The 12,480-nt window shown below is 43.8% G+C and overlaps 1 protein-coding gene across 1 annotated transcript in view; it reads right to left on the bottom strand.

The window, feature by feature from the left end:
• Positions 1-12,480, bottom strand: part of CYSTM1 (cysteine rich transmembrane module containing 1) — a 39,952-nt gene that overhangs the window by 21,275 nt on the left and 6,197 nt on the right. Inside the window, exon 2 of the mRNA XM_047851464.1 lies at positions 5,247-5,468. Coding sequence (XP_047707420.1) covers positions 5,247-5,448 — 202 coding nt within the window. The 5' untranslated portion in view covers positions 5,449-5,468. The remainder of the gene's footprint in view (positions 1-5,246; positions 5,469-12,480) is intronic.

The raw sequence follows: 12,480 nt of genomic DNA, 5'->3' as shown, positions 1-12,480 counted from the left end.
GTTTGTGGTGGCTGGGGGTGGGGTGGGGTGGCAGCGGGGGAGTATGGAATGGGCTGCAAACGTGGGTATTTTCCTGACGTGGGAGTCTGAGAACTGCTGTGAAACATGCGGGCCCATAGCACTAGGATGAAATGAGGAAAAGCACTTAGCTTGGAATCACGACTACATCCTTCTTGAACTCGCTGACCCTGGGGAAGTCACTAAACCTCTCTGGGCTTTGGTTTAAATCTCTCTAAAAGGAGGAGGTTAGCTCACAAGGAATGGTTAAGAGGCTTCATCTCATCCAGTTCAACTGGATTCAAGCCTATTCACAGCCACTGCCTAGGGCACCGTGGTAAGGAGGATTGTGAGGTCACATTAGGGCTAAGCAGAGAGGACCACATGAGACTCCAAGGTCTGCCATGAGCTTGGAAGGTGAGTAACTGGGCGAGCACCTGAGGACCTCCACTGCTGATGATCTGAGGGTATCTGAGGGGGTGTCATTTTGATTTTGGTGGCAGCATTTTAAAATGTCTCTTCTTTCACGACTTTCTCACCAATTCACAGAAATCTTCCTTAAATCGATTTTCTACGACTGGAGATATTGTTTTGTTTAAATTTTCACTTTGAACAATTCTGTAACTACGGCATGGTCAACAAGAGCCTACCAGCAGTTTTGTTAGTTAGAATGCCTCACTGAACAGGAGTCTACCCATCACCACTGGGACTTGCTGTAGGGCTTGCAAAGGTCCCCCAACACATATGCCATTCTGCAGTGTGGCTTTGCCACTGTCCTCCCAAGCACTGAACTCTGTCTCGCCCCCCCTTGAATCCCACCCACACAGACCCATGGCTGCTTGGGCCATGGAGCGGGATCCAAGCGCTGTTGTGAGTCTTCCGGGCCTGGGCAGGATCGTTACATGGTAGTGATGTAAGGTTTGGGGAAATCTGGGTGAAATCATTTGTACTATTTCTGCATCCTTTTTTTAAGTCCGCAACTGTTTCAGAACTAGAAATTAACTAAAGTCTGTTTCCTTTTTCTCTTTTTTTGCACACGGACACTGAAGGAGTCCCACTTCCTGAGGCCACTGTGTTGTCAGGATGCCCAACTTAGTCCCACTGAGGGGCGAAGTGGAGGAGAAGAGGGAAAGAGAGACATCAGATGCGAGGTTCTGTGGGGTTTTTTTGGTATTTGGAAGAGCAATTATTTGTTATAACGAACCGGAAGTACAAGATTTCACCAAACAGCAACAGTTGACAGAATATGGCTGAACTTAAATGAAACTTTCAAGGGAAATAAGAGTGTGAAACAAAGCCCATAGGAGTGAAGAAGTGCACTGGTTAGGAACACATGTAAAGATAGTAGCGTCTAAGTGTGGGTATCTTCTGACTCTCCCTCTGACTGCAGTCAGATTGCCATCACGCTCCCACAACCCTCTCCCTTCTGAAGCTTCTGCAAAACCACACGGCTTCTCTGTACTGCAGATGCAAGCCAACCCAAGAGCACCCCTTTAGGCATGCTGTATAGAGCCAAGAGGAGAGTTCATAAATCTCATAGCCAACCAAGGGCCTCGATTATCATCTATGTTCCAGCCCCAGGAGATGCCATGGGGAGCAGGGATTTCCACCCAAGCCCTTTCCAAATTACAGAATCTCTAACTTGGGGTGGTTGTTACATAGCACTATGTCAACCTTTCACCTGTGGCAAAAAGCCGTCAATTCTGGTTTGGCAAGATCTAGCTATCTGAATGAGTCTTTTGGACCTATTCCTTGGGCTGAGGTTGGTTTCACAGTCTTCTTGGCTAAATGCTTTTGTTTCCCGAGTTCCTTTTTATATAGCATCCCTATTCTTATTTCATTAAGATTTATCTTCCCACATACCTAAGGCTATTAGAGATATTTCCCCCCCTTTTTTTCTCACAGGTTTTTTGTTCCTTGTGTCATCTCTGTCCTCTCAGTGTCCCTTTTTTTGTGTCTGTGTTGGTCACTATCTGTCATTTTGCAGCCTCTACTCAGGTCTCTGGCAACCCTCTACTGTTGGTTAATTTTTAAGGCTGAGATGCTGTCACTTGCAGTCTTAAGAACCTTGGCGAAACGTAACACAAATGCTGAAAGCCTGCACTAAGATGGCACCAGCTAAGTTGACTGAATTCAGACATTAAGGAGGTAAACTAGACAGAACACAAAAATTAACTTAATTCAGAGAGGAGGTGCTCTGAAAGAAGTCTGTATAGGCTGCAGCTGAAGCACATGGGATTGGTTACTTCTACCATAGAGGTGGGATACCAAAGGGGAAGCTTCATAGAGGAGTGACATTTTGTTTCACCTCTGAGGTGTGCAGGGTGGGGCAGAGCAGAAATGCAGGGTGGGCAGTCACAGGAGCAGCGTGGCAGGTGAGAGGCCCCGTCTACTTACAGATACCAGATGATGACACCCTTGACTTGAAGTGGATGTAATGACTGATGAGCCACCTGCTGGTCTTGGAAGGGATGGGTGTATTTTGTGCGTGGGGAGGGCTGGGGAAGACATAAACTGCTGGGTACAGAGTGGAAAGCGGTAAACCGTCTGCCAAGATGGTCACCAACAATTCCTCCTGCTCTACATTCACATGCTGTTCCTCCTGAGACAGAGTTTAATTTACATGAATGTTTATAATAGCCATGACTTACTATTCATCACAAAAAGTAGAAACCCAAGCATGAATGGATAAAGAAAATGTGATATATCCATACAATGGGGTGTTATTTGGCAACACAAAGAATGGAGTACTGACACACGCGGAGGAGCCTTTAACACGTTACGCTAAGTGAAAGAGCCAGTCATAAAAGGCCATATTATAGGATTCATTTTATAAGAAATGTCCAGAACAGACAAATCTACAGAGATAAAAGAGATGTATGGAGGGGGAAGGTTAAGGAAATGGGAGTGATTGCTAAAGGATATGGCTTTCTTTGGGGTGATGAAATGTTCCGCAATTAGCGGTGATGGTCATACAACTCCCGACTATATCTCTCAATAAAGTTGTTACCAAATCGGGGGGGCGGGGGGCAGGGTATCGATGACATCTATTTCCCCTCCTATCGAATCCAGCCAGCCTTGTGACTTGCTTTGAACAAAAGAATATGGGTAAGTGATGGTGGACCACTTCTGGGCCTAGACATGAAAAGGCTGGCAAGATCGTACGTACACTCACCCCCTTAGAAGCTAACCACCATGCAAACAAGCCAGGGTAGATGAGAGACAACAGGTAGAGAGGGGCCTCGTGGAAGTAAACCAGGGCCCTACTCATGTGAATGAAGACATCTGGGACATACCAGCCCCGACCAGGCTGACAGCTGAATTAAGTGACCCCAGGAGAGATCATACGAAGCCAACTCACAGAATCATGAGAATAGGTCATTGTTGTTTTAAGCCACTGAGTTTTGGGGTGGTATGTTATACGAGGAATAACTGACACACAACCTCTCCAAGCCTCAGATTCTACCTCTGTAACATGGGACCAAAGCTATAGGGCTCTTGTGAAAGTTACATGAGGCCAGTACTAGGTACTAGGCTTCAGAAATACTAGTTGTTACAGTTGTTATCATTAAATATCATCCCAGGAGACCCCAAATGTATTGCAAGTATACTCCTTGGTAAGCCTCATTCCCACAAGCACCTGTCACCTCCAATCACATGGTTTTCAAAAAACTGGTTTCCCAACAAAGAAAAACAAAAGATATTTTTACTACAATTTCTACTGTAAAACAAACAAAAAACAAAAAACAAAATTCTGAACCATAAACAGACTTAGATTCTGCTTAGCTATCTACCCAGCTACCTACCCATTCAACACACCTTTATTAAGTCCTTACTGATTACCAGACACAGATTAAGAATAACTAGGAAGACCTCCCTCCTTTGAATCAGAAACAGTTTCTACACAGAAGCTGTTGACAGAATGGACTACACACTTTCACTTCAGCTGAAGGATGTACCTGCAGTTATAGATAAATCTAAAATCATCCAGCTGGAGAAAAAAGTTATAGGCACAGATTCCAAAGCCAAACCATCAGGATTCGAATCTGGAATCTGCCCCTTCTAGCTGGCCAAGTCCGTATGCCACTCTGTGACTCAATGGCTTCACTGTAAAATGGGAACAACCTCATAAGATTGTTCCAAGAATTAAATGTTAATGTACATAAAGCTCTTAAGAGACCACTTGGCACACAAGCACTCATTAAGAATTAGCTAAACTGGGGCGCCTGGGTGGCGCAGTAGTTAAGCGTCCGACTTCAGCCAGGTCACGATCTCACGGTCCGTGAGTTCGAGCCCCGCGTCAGGCTCTGGGCTGATGGCTCGGAGCCTGGAGCCTGTTTCCGATTCTGTGTCTCCCTCTCTCTCTGCCCCTCCCCCGTTCATGCTCTGTCTCTCTCTGTCCCAAAAATAAATAAATGTTGAAAAAAAAAAAATTAAAAAAAAAAAAAAAAAAAAGAATTAGCTAATCTAAAAAGCTGAAGGCACTGTAAAAGAGCAAACCAGAAGGTCACACAACAGTTCTGACAGTCACCAAGACATCTAGCACAGTGCTTCTCAAGACGTGTCCATTCTAATCCACCACAGATTGAGACGTATTGTACAATGCAAGATCACCTGCTTGAATGTCACAGCAATGTCAAATTACTCTACAAGTTCTTCTGTTTACTCGTACTTTCTGTACTTATCACATTCACAGACTGGCACTTATCTGCAGACTCAGCTTTGAGTAGCACTGTTCTAGCGCACAAGAAGGACTCATAGGCCTGCTGAAAACTCAGCTAGCAAGTTCAAGAGAATTATGAAAACATTTAAGCAAAGAACATCAACCCAAGAGTAGGGACAAGAGGACGACTTGGAGGTCAACAAACCAAGAGAGAAAATAATCCCAGCAGGCCAAATCTAAAATACGAAACTGGGTGTCAGGGCAAGAACCCAATCAGTACTTTCCCCCACCGGTACCCCAAAAGGGGCCATCAGAAAACACATCGACCAGGAAGTCATCAGCCCCAGAGGGATAAGAGACATAGAGGAAGTAGAAAGAACGGATGCAGGCCTCCTGAGAAAGAAGTCCTTCTCAGGAGTTAGAAGCTACCTTAAGCGGTCACCAAGCCTTGGGAACGTCAACCACAGCACACAAAGGCTAGCGTGACTTCTCTGCCAAAGAAAACATGCAAACATTTCCTTTGATGACATGGGACTGTGCACATGCACACCCACATACACATATACACATACCCAACTCCCAGTACCTGTGGTTTTAGGAGGCTCCTGAGGTCCGCCCTGCCAGCCATACTGTGGGTATCCTTGGTAGGGGTAACCCTGAGGAGGTGGGTAGGGTCCCCCCATAGGTCCTGGAGGGTAGCCCTCTGGTCCCATTGGTTGTTGTGGATAAGGTGGGTACGGGGCCGTCGGACCAGGGCCCGGATACGGTGGAGGGTTCCCTGGGTTCATCGGGGACCTGCAGAATGTACCTAAGAGACAAACAATGAAAATTATTCTCATCTAATCCGTGGAAATCATTAGGAAAAAAACTTCAACCCAAGAATAAATTTACAAAATCCCTTAAAGGATCTCAAACCTCTTGTAAACCTTCAGTTTTGCCCATTGTTTCTTTCTCACCATTCCCACAACTGACTAATTAGCTTATGTACCTGGTTATATGCCTTCTGCCTGCCTTCCTCACTAGGCATAGGCTGTGACAGCAGGGATCAGGTCACCTTTGGATCATCACTATGACCCTGGAGCTTAGCATGATGCCTGGTACAAGAACAGGATTTTTTTTTTTTTTTTAATTCTCTCAAATGTCCACAAATGTGGCTGCATACATAGCTCTAGGAAGAAGGCAGAAAGTCTAATGGCACTAATCTTGAGTCAGACCAGTGGAGGCTGAACCAGCCCAACCAGGGCTGGGCCACATTGGATCCTCTAACAAGAAGCACTTCGGCAATGACCCACCAAAGACCCACGGCTCTCAGCAGTTGAACGGTGTGTCCAGGCTTCACTGGACTGAGGGCAGAGCTCTCCACACAGGATGCTGAGCATCTCCTCAGACCATCCAGGCTCCCAGGACCCTGGAGGGCTCACCAGGAACCCCCACATTTGTGTGTATAGGTTCCTGTTCTTGGTGGTTTGCTTCTGTGAGACAGGCCATTGCTTCCCAGCCCCCAAACGCTCGTTAACCATTCTCATGACTGGGCTTGAAGTCTGGTGGGCCGGTATCTCCTCTCCATCAACCCTGCAACCCTTGCAGTGCCTGACATTCCAAGGACTTCAGATTAAAAGTATCACTGGGGAATGCAAAGTACATATTCTGGACGAACGTGCTATCTGTCATCTTACTGTCTTGCGCTGTTACCCACCTGCAATACTGATATTTAACTTTTTACCTATTCAGAGGTCTTCTATCACCAATTAAAAAGTTAACAGAAGGAAGACTCTCATACTCAAAATTTAATAATTTCACTACTTGTTCTCCATAACATACAATCGATAAATTTGTAAGGGACTTTGCACATATGTAAAGAACAAAATAACTATAAACGTTCCCTAGAAAATCCGGATTCAAGTAACAGTAGACTTGGCAGGTCCAACAGTGGCAGGATGAATCCCACACAATCACATCCCCCTACACAATAGTGGTCACATTTCCAGTCAGGTATCCATCCATTCTTTCTCCGTACCAGCTCCAGGGTGAGACCAGGGCTACCTAACCCAGTCCAGGTCACCCTTTTCCCTTTGTGATCAAGATTGGTTCAAGGAATCCAGGACTAAGCCAGTCACACATGGCATCCCTCGGCCGCTGGGATCGGTTCTGAAGTGGTTTGAAAATTAAGAGCTTGGCGCTCTCCGAACACACTCCCAGCCTCCCTTTTCCCTGAACTCCGGCACACACTAAGTCTGGCAAGGACAGGGCTTCTGAGCCTTGAGGAAGCCAGCCTTAAGGTGAAGCAGGCACTTCAGAAAAGCAGAGCAAGAGAAAAAAGAAATGGGATTCCAGATGACTGTATAACAGTTTATAAAGAAAACAGGCTGAAACCTACCCTAACCTTTTAGACCTCTACAGAACTTCCAGGTCTAGGAACCAATAATATAGTAGGCTAATGAACTCTTCTGAGCGACATTCAAGCACGCGTACAGTTATACAGTGCTGACCGCCTGGCACTGTGCTAAGTAGTGAGGTACGGAGATAAGTGAGGCTCAAACCTATGCCTTGGGCAACTGGTTAACAAGGAAGACATAAGGAGAGTGATTTTTAGAAAAGTGGTAAACAGACAGCTAGATAGGAGCCGGGGCTTAAACCCAGCAGGAGGTGAGTGTGTCACTTGAAGGAGGTGATTATAAATTCAAACTTCATAATATGGAAGCAGAATGGCTCCAGAGTCTCTATTTTGACATCTGCATTCTGTCCCTCATTTTAGAGGCTCTTATTTTTCCAGGGGCCTAACAGGGATTCAGAAAAAAACTAGAGTTCTTTTCCTTCTCTGCTCTCTGCCAACATGACATCACACTCTGACCTGGGAATGGCTTTCGCCTTATCCTAATGCAAAGACTTCTACCAAGAAGGCTGTGGAAAACCTAGTGAGCGCTTGTTTGCAATAGAACTCAGTCTCATTGACCCTTTCCCCCCAATGGCTATTCCATTATTTACTTTTTAAGTCACAGAAGAACACAGTCATCGTAACTAAGCTTTCCAGAAATTCAGTATATGGGGAGTGGAGTCTCCTGTGAAAGGGCCTAATCCCATTGAAACAGTATTTTATCTTGATTAGTCCAACAAGACCCTGTAGTAATGATCATTCTCACTCTAGCAAAGTCCGGACCAAAGTCTGCAGACATTGTTCTGAGAACAGCGACCCGTGAGAAGGAAAAAAGAACAAAGCGTATAAAACTATTACAGCTTCAGACTTCAATGTTTCATGACTCATCTTGATCTATCTACTTACATCTATCCCCATTATCCCCATGCTGTTCTCTTCCTGGAACCCTCAATAATGTATGTGCCCTCTCTCCTCCCTCCATCATGTTTCCCCCTCATTTCTGGGATGTACCTTTCTCCTTCTACCTGAGGAATTACTTCATGTCAAGGGGGGAAATCCCAAGAGGCACTTATAAAGAGCATACACCACGCAGGCACTCCAGCTACCGTGCCCCCTCCTTCTGTCCCTGTGTTCTGAAGACACACAGTCATCTTAAAGGGATAAAAATCTGCATCTATCTTCATTTTCCTTCAAGTTAAAAAAATTCCAGTAAAAGGGAAAGCCACAGAAACAGCATCTGTGCTGAGATCAAAGATCGTGGGGCTGGCATTTGAAAAGCACGACTTTGCTTAATCAATTGGGAATCCCAAGTTTGTACAGAAGCCAACCAAAGCAAAAACAAAACAGAGGCTACCTAACACTGATACAGTCTAGTGCAAAACACTTAATATAATCAAAACACAAATGAGCTTTCAATTTAAGGTATGATACTGAACTCTGCACCATAAACATTTTCCCTTTATAAATTTGCTCAGGTGAAATACACACCCTACTATACCAGAGGGTGTTACACCAAGGGTCAAATGTAAACTGGAAGTTGTACTATTAAAGATAAGTTAGGGCCTCAAATAAGCTCAAATCAAGCGGCAGCCAAGATCCATTAATAGACCGCACTGAACACTGCAATGTGGCGATCCCATTCCAGACAAGCTCCAAGTCCCAGGATTAGCATTCAGACATACAATGAGAAGACCAGCAACTCTGCTTTCAGAAAGTGGTCCTGTAAGATAAGACCTCAAACAAAGTACACACACGGGAAAGAATGGTATGTTTCAAAGTTGTTATTATTTTTTAATTACAAGATGCCTGGTAGCCTGGCATTGACCCTGAAGAGAATACAGTAAAGAACTTTCCTCTGGAAAAACTAAACAGCCCCAATGGAAAAAATATTATTGATATCAGCATTTATGACCCCGTAAGTCTGCTCTCAGATGTGGACTAAAGTGTAGTGAGTCCATAAGAACATTCAAAGCAGTTGTATTTATAATAGCCCCACAGTGGGAACTGTCCAAATGCTCATCACAGCACAACAGATAGCTTGTGGTATATACAACAGAAAACTGTCCAGCAAAAAAAAAAAAAAAAAGAAAAAAAAGAAAAGAAAGAAAAGGAAAGAAAGAACAAATATTACATGTGGATGAATCTCACAGATGATGATGCATAAAAGGAGCCAGATTCAACAGACTTCACACTCTAAGATTCCATGTATATGAGGTTTGAGAACAGCCAAAAGGAATCTACGGATATTGACTGGAAGAGGCACAAAGGGAGCCTTCTGGAATGATAGAAATGTTCTACATCTTGAGCTGAGTCATGTTTATATGAATACTACAAAAACCCATTGAGTTATACATTAAAATTCTCACACTTTAAGTTGTACAGTAACAGCAGACAGACAAAATTTGGCTAAAAGGAAAAAAAAAACCACTTATAGTGGTTTTCCCTGGGTGCTGAAACTATGGGCAATTGTTACTTATATTCTTTTGTATTTCTGAAGGTTTTAATAAGGGAACTTCTCTAGTCAGGGGAAAAAAAGGTTTTCTTAGTGCCTTCTAATATTTTCAGGCTGCTCATCTTAACTGCTAGAACACCTCTGTAGGCCTCCTATCTATCCACTCACAGGACCCTGATATCCCTTCCTGCTACTAATTTAACCCTTGTTGGTAACCCCTTTTATATCTGCTCTTCACTAATTTTTGTAGTCATTTCTGTAATTATAATTCTTTTTTCACAGGCTACTTCAGGTCCTTAAGTTCTTTAAATGTTTTCTTTCTGCTTCAAACTAAGAAGTCACTTGGCTGAGTATCAGACACGGGAGGAAAAAATTCTCTTGCTTACATACAGACCTCTTTGCTTGAAACTATTCTTATCACCAAAGCCAGAAGTCATGCTTATCCCTCCATCCTCACATATCCTCCTTCAGAATTTATAAAATTGTCTTAAAGTTTAAAAGCATGAGAGCAGATCTTATTCTAACGACCTCCTCTGTGTCTTTTTTTAACTCCTTGATTTGTTGGCCTTTTAACAAGATCTTTGTAAACAGAGTATTTATATTCTAGGTCCCTCACTTTTTCTTGATTCTCATACCCATAATTTTGGGTATGGTTTGTTGGGCTAAAAAAAGCTTTAGAATTACTGGTTTTGTGCCGCTCTATCCTCTGAGGCTTACAGTTTTCATTAAGTTTTAGCACTGGCATGTTGGTTTATTCCATTCATAGTCATTTGTTCATTCCACAAATACTTCCAGAAGCACCCACTGTGACCCAGCACCAGCGGTTCCAGGCACTACGGACATAATGGTAAGCAAGAACTTCCACTGGGGCTAGTGAGAGAGGCAGACATTAATGTCAGCAATTACAAAACCAAGCTGAGAGGGAGGAAGCACTTAGCGCAGCAAGCTCAAAGTAGAGACAATAAGTCCTGGAAGTCAGAGAAAGCTACTGAGAGGAAGCAATTATCACATTGAGAGTTAAGCATAAACAGAAATCCCTGACTACTCACCCTTCACTGTCTGGTAAGAGACAACCGCCTGTGAGAAAGACCTGAGCACACTGGAGGAGGTGAATGGGTTCATTATGGCCAAAGTAGACAGGATGGGATGAGGCCAAAGGGTCAGCTCACAAACAGCCTTGCTAAGAATAAACCTCCATTTCACTGCAGCTTCCTTTTCTACAGTTATTACCTCTTGTAAAAGGATTCACCCAACTTTATTTATGCTTGTCTGGTACTGTTGGCAAACCTAACCATTTGTTTATTCAACGATAAACAGCATTCAACAATATTAAGGACACGACATCCCAGTACCAGGGGTATGAGGCAAAAAATCCTAGCTGGCTTGCTCTCGCCCTTTGGTACTGCTAACAGTAAAAATAAAATGACTCTTTCCATTTGTCTGTTATTGCATCAGATGGAAAATGCTGGAAGTTCTCCAAATTGCTAGGGTATAGTGATAGTTTGGCTATAAAGACGAGACAAAACTCACTATGGGCAGTCACCTTAATGAGTTCTGTAATTTTACTGAAACAGGTGCAAGAAGTGTGCAGGAATGGCCCCACCAGTACAGGAAGTTGTGTCGCAAACAAAGTGACTGGGCAGGGAGCACAGCTGAGAAGCAACAAATGGCCTCTACTCTGAACCCCAGAGCCCAGACCACAAGGACAGGCATTCCAGAACCATGGGCCTTTGCCTAGGAACAACCTACTCCTGACACGGACAACTTTACACAAGAGCCCCGGGGACTAGCAACAGCAGGGGATTGACCTTTTAAAGAAGGTAGTGATGCTCCCAACAACAGAGCAACGCCGGGAGACCCGTGAGAGTTAATTATCACAACATGGGCAAGATCTGTGATTTTATAACTTGCTCACCATTTCTAACACATTTTGCGGTGCCACCATTTCCTAAGTTGATTTTCTTTGGGGGGCAGGTTGGAAGAATATAACCTGTACTGTTACTTCATCATTGTCCAAACACCGATTCTGGTGTCAATTTCCCAAATATTAGCCATCCCCTACCTCATTCAGGATCGTTTGTTCGCCAGTTCTACCAGGTCCTGAGCTGCCCTCATATAATCCATGAATGAGTATTAGAGCATGTCTTTTGTGTCAACATCCTGGCCTGCAGCCTCTCTGTGGAGGACACAATGACACATATCTCAGAAATGGCGCCTTTCACGGAACAAGGGCATCAAAAGGCACGTGAAAGTTGAAGAAATAATGGTGGATCATCTATCTCTGGAGGCCCTGTCCTAGAGTAATGAAGAGCTTCAAACAGCATCTAATTTTCCTTTCTCACACAGAATTTGACATAAAAACAAAAACTAGAGAGGAACCTAAAATCCTGCCAACTATTTAGCAACATGGTTTGGTAATGCCATTCTGGTTAGTGCTTTAAGCCACCATCCCCAACATTAAGATAACACAAAGACGTAAGCATATTCAACTTGTCCTGATACATTAGTAATAAAGTCTAAAAAGTCATCCCCATGTTACTTATCCACATTACTATGTGGATATTTATGTGGACATTATATAATTATCAACATTATTTGAAAATATTACAGCCAATCAATCTCACCTCCCTCCAACATTAAATAAACTTGGTAGGCATATTTTTTTCTTCTATTTTTTTTAAATTTTTTTTTTTTTAACGTTTATTTATTTTTTTGAGACAGAGAGAGACAGAGCATGAACAGGGGAGGAGCAGAGAGAGAGGGAGACACAGAATCCGAAACAGGCTCCAGGCTCTGAGCTGTCAGCACAGAGCCTGACGCGGGGCTCGAACTCACGGACCGCGAGATCATGACCTGAACCGAAGTCGGACGCTTAACCGACCGAGCCACCCAGGCGCCCCTGGTATGCCTATTTTAGCATTCAGCCAGCCTGGGAGACTTCGAGAAAATCCAGAGAAGTTCCCCTCCAGAGAGGTAACATATCACCCGATAACA

The sequence above is a fragment of the Prionailurus viverrinus genome, chromosome A1, assembly GCF_022837055.1.
Source record: "Prionailurus viverrinus isolate Anna chromosome A1, UM_Priviv_1.0, whole genome shotgun sequence".
Taxonomy (NCBI): domain Eukaryota; kingdom Metazoa; phylum Chordata; class Mammalia; order Carnivora; family Felidae; genus Prionailurus; species Prionailurus viverrinus.
Note: the sequence above shows the minus strand (reverse complement) of the source record. Positions and strands in the feature narration are given on the sequence as shown.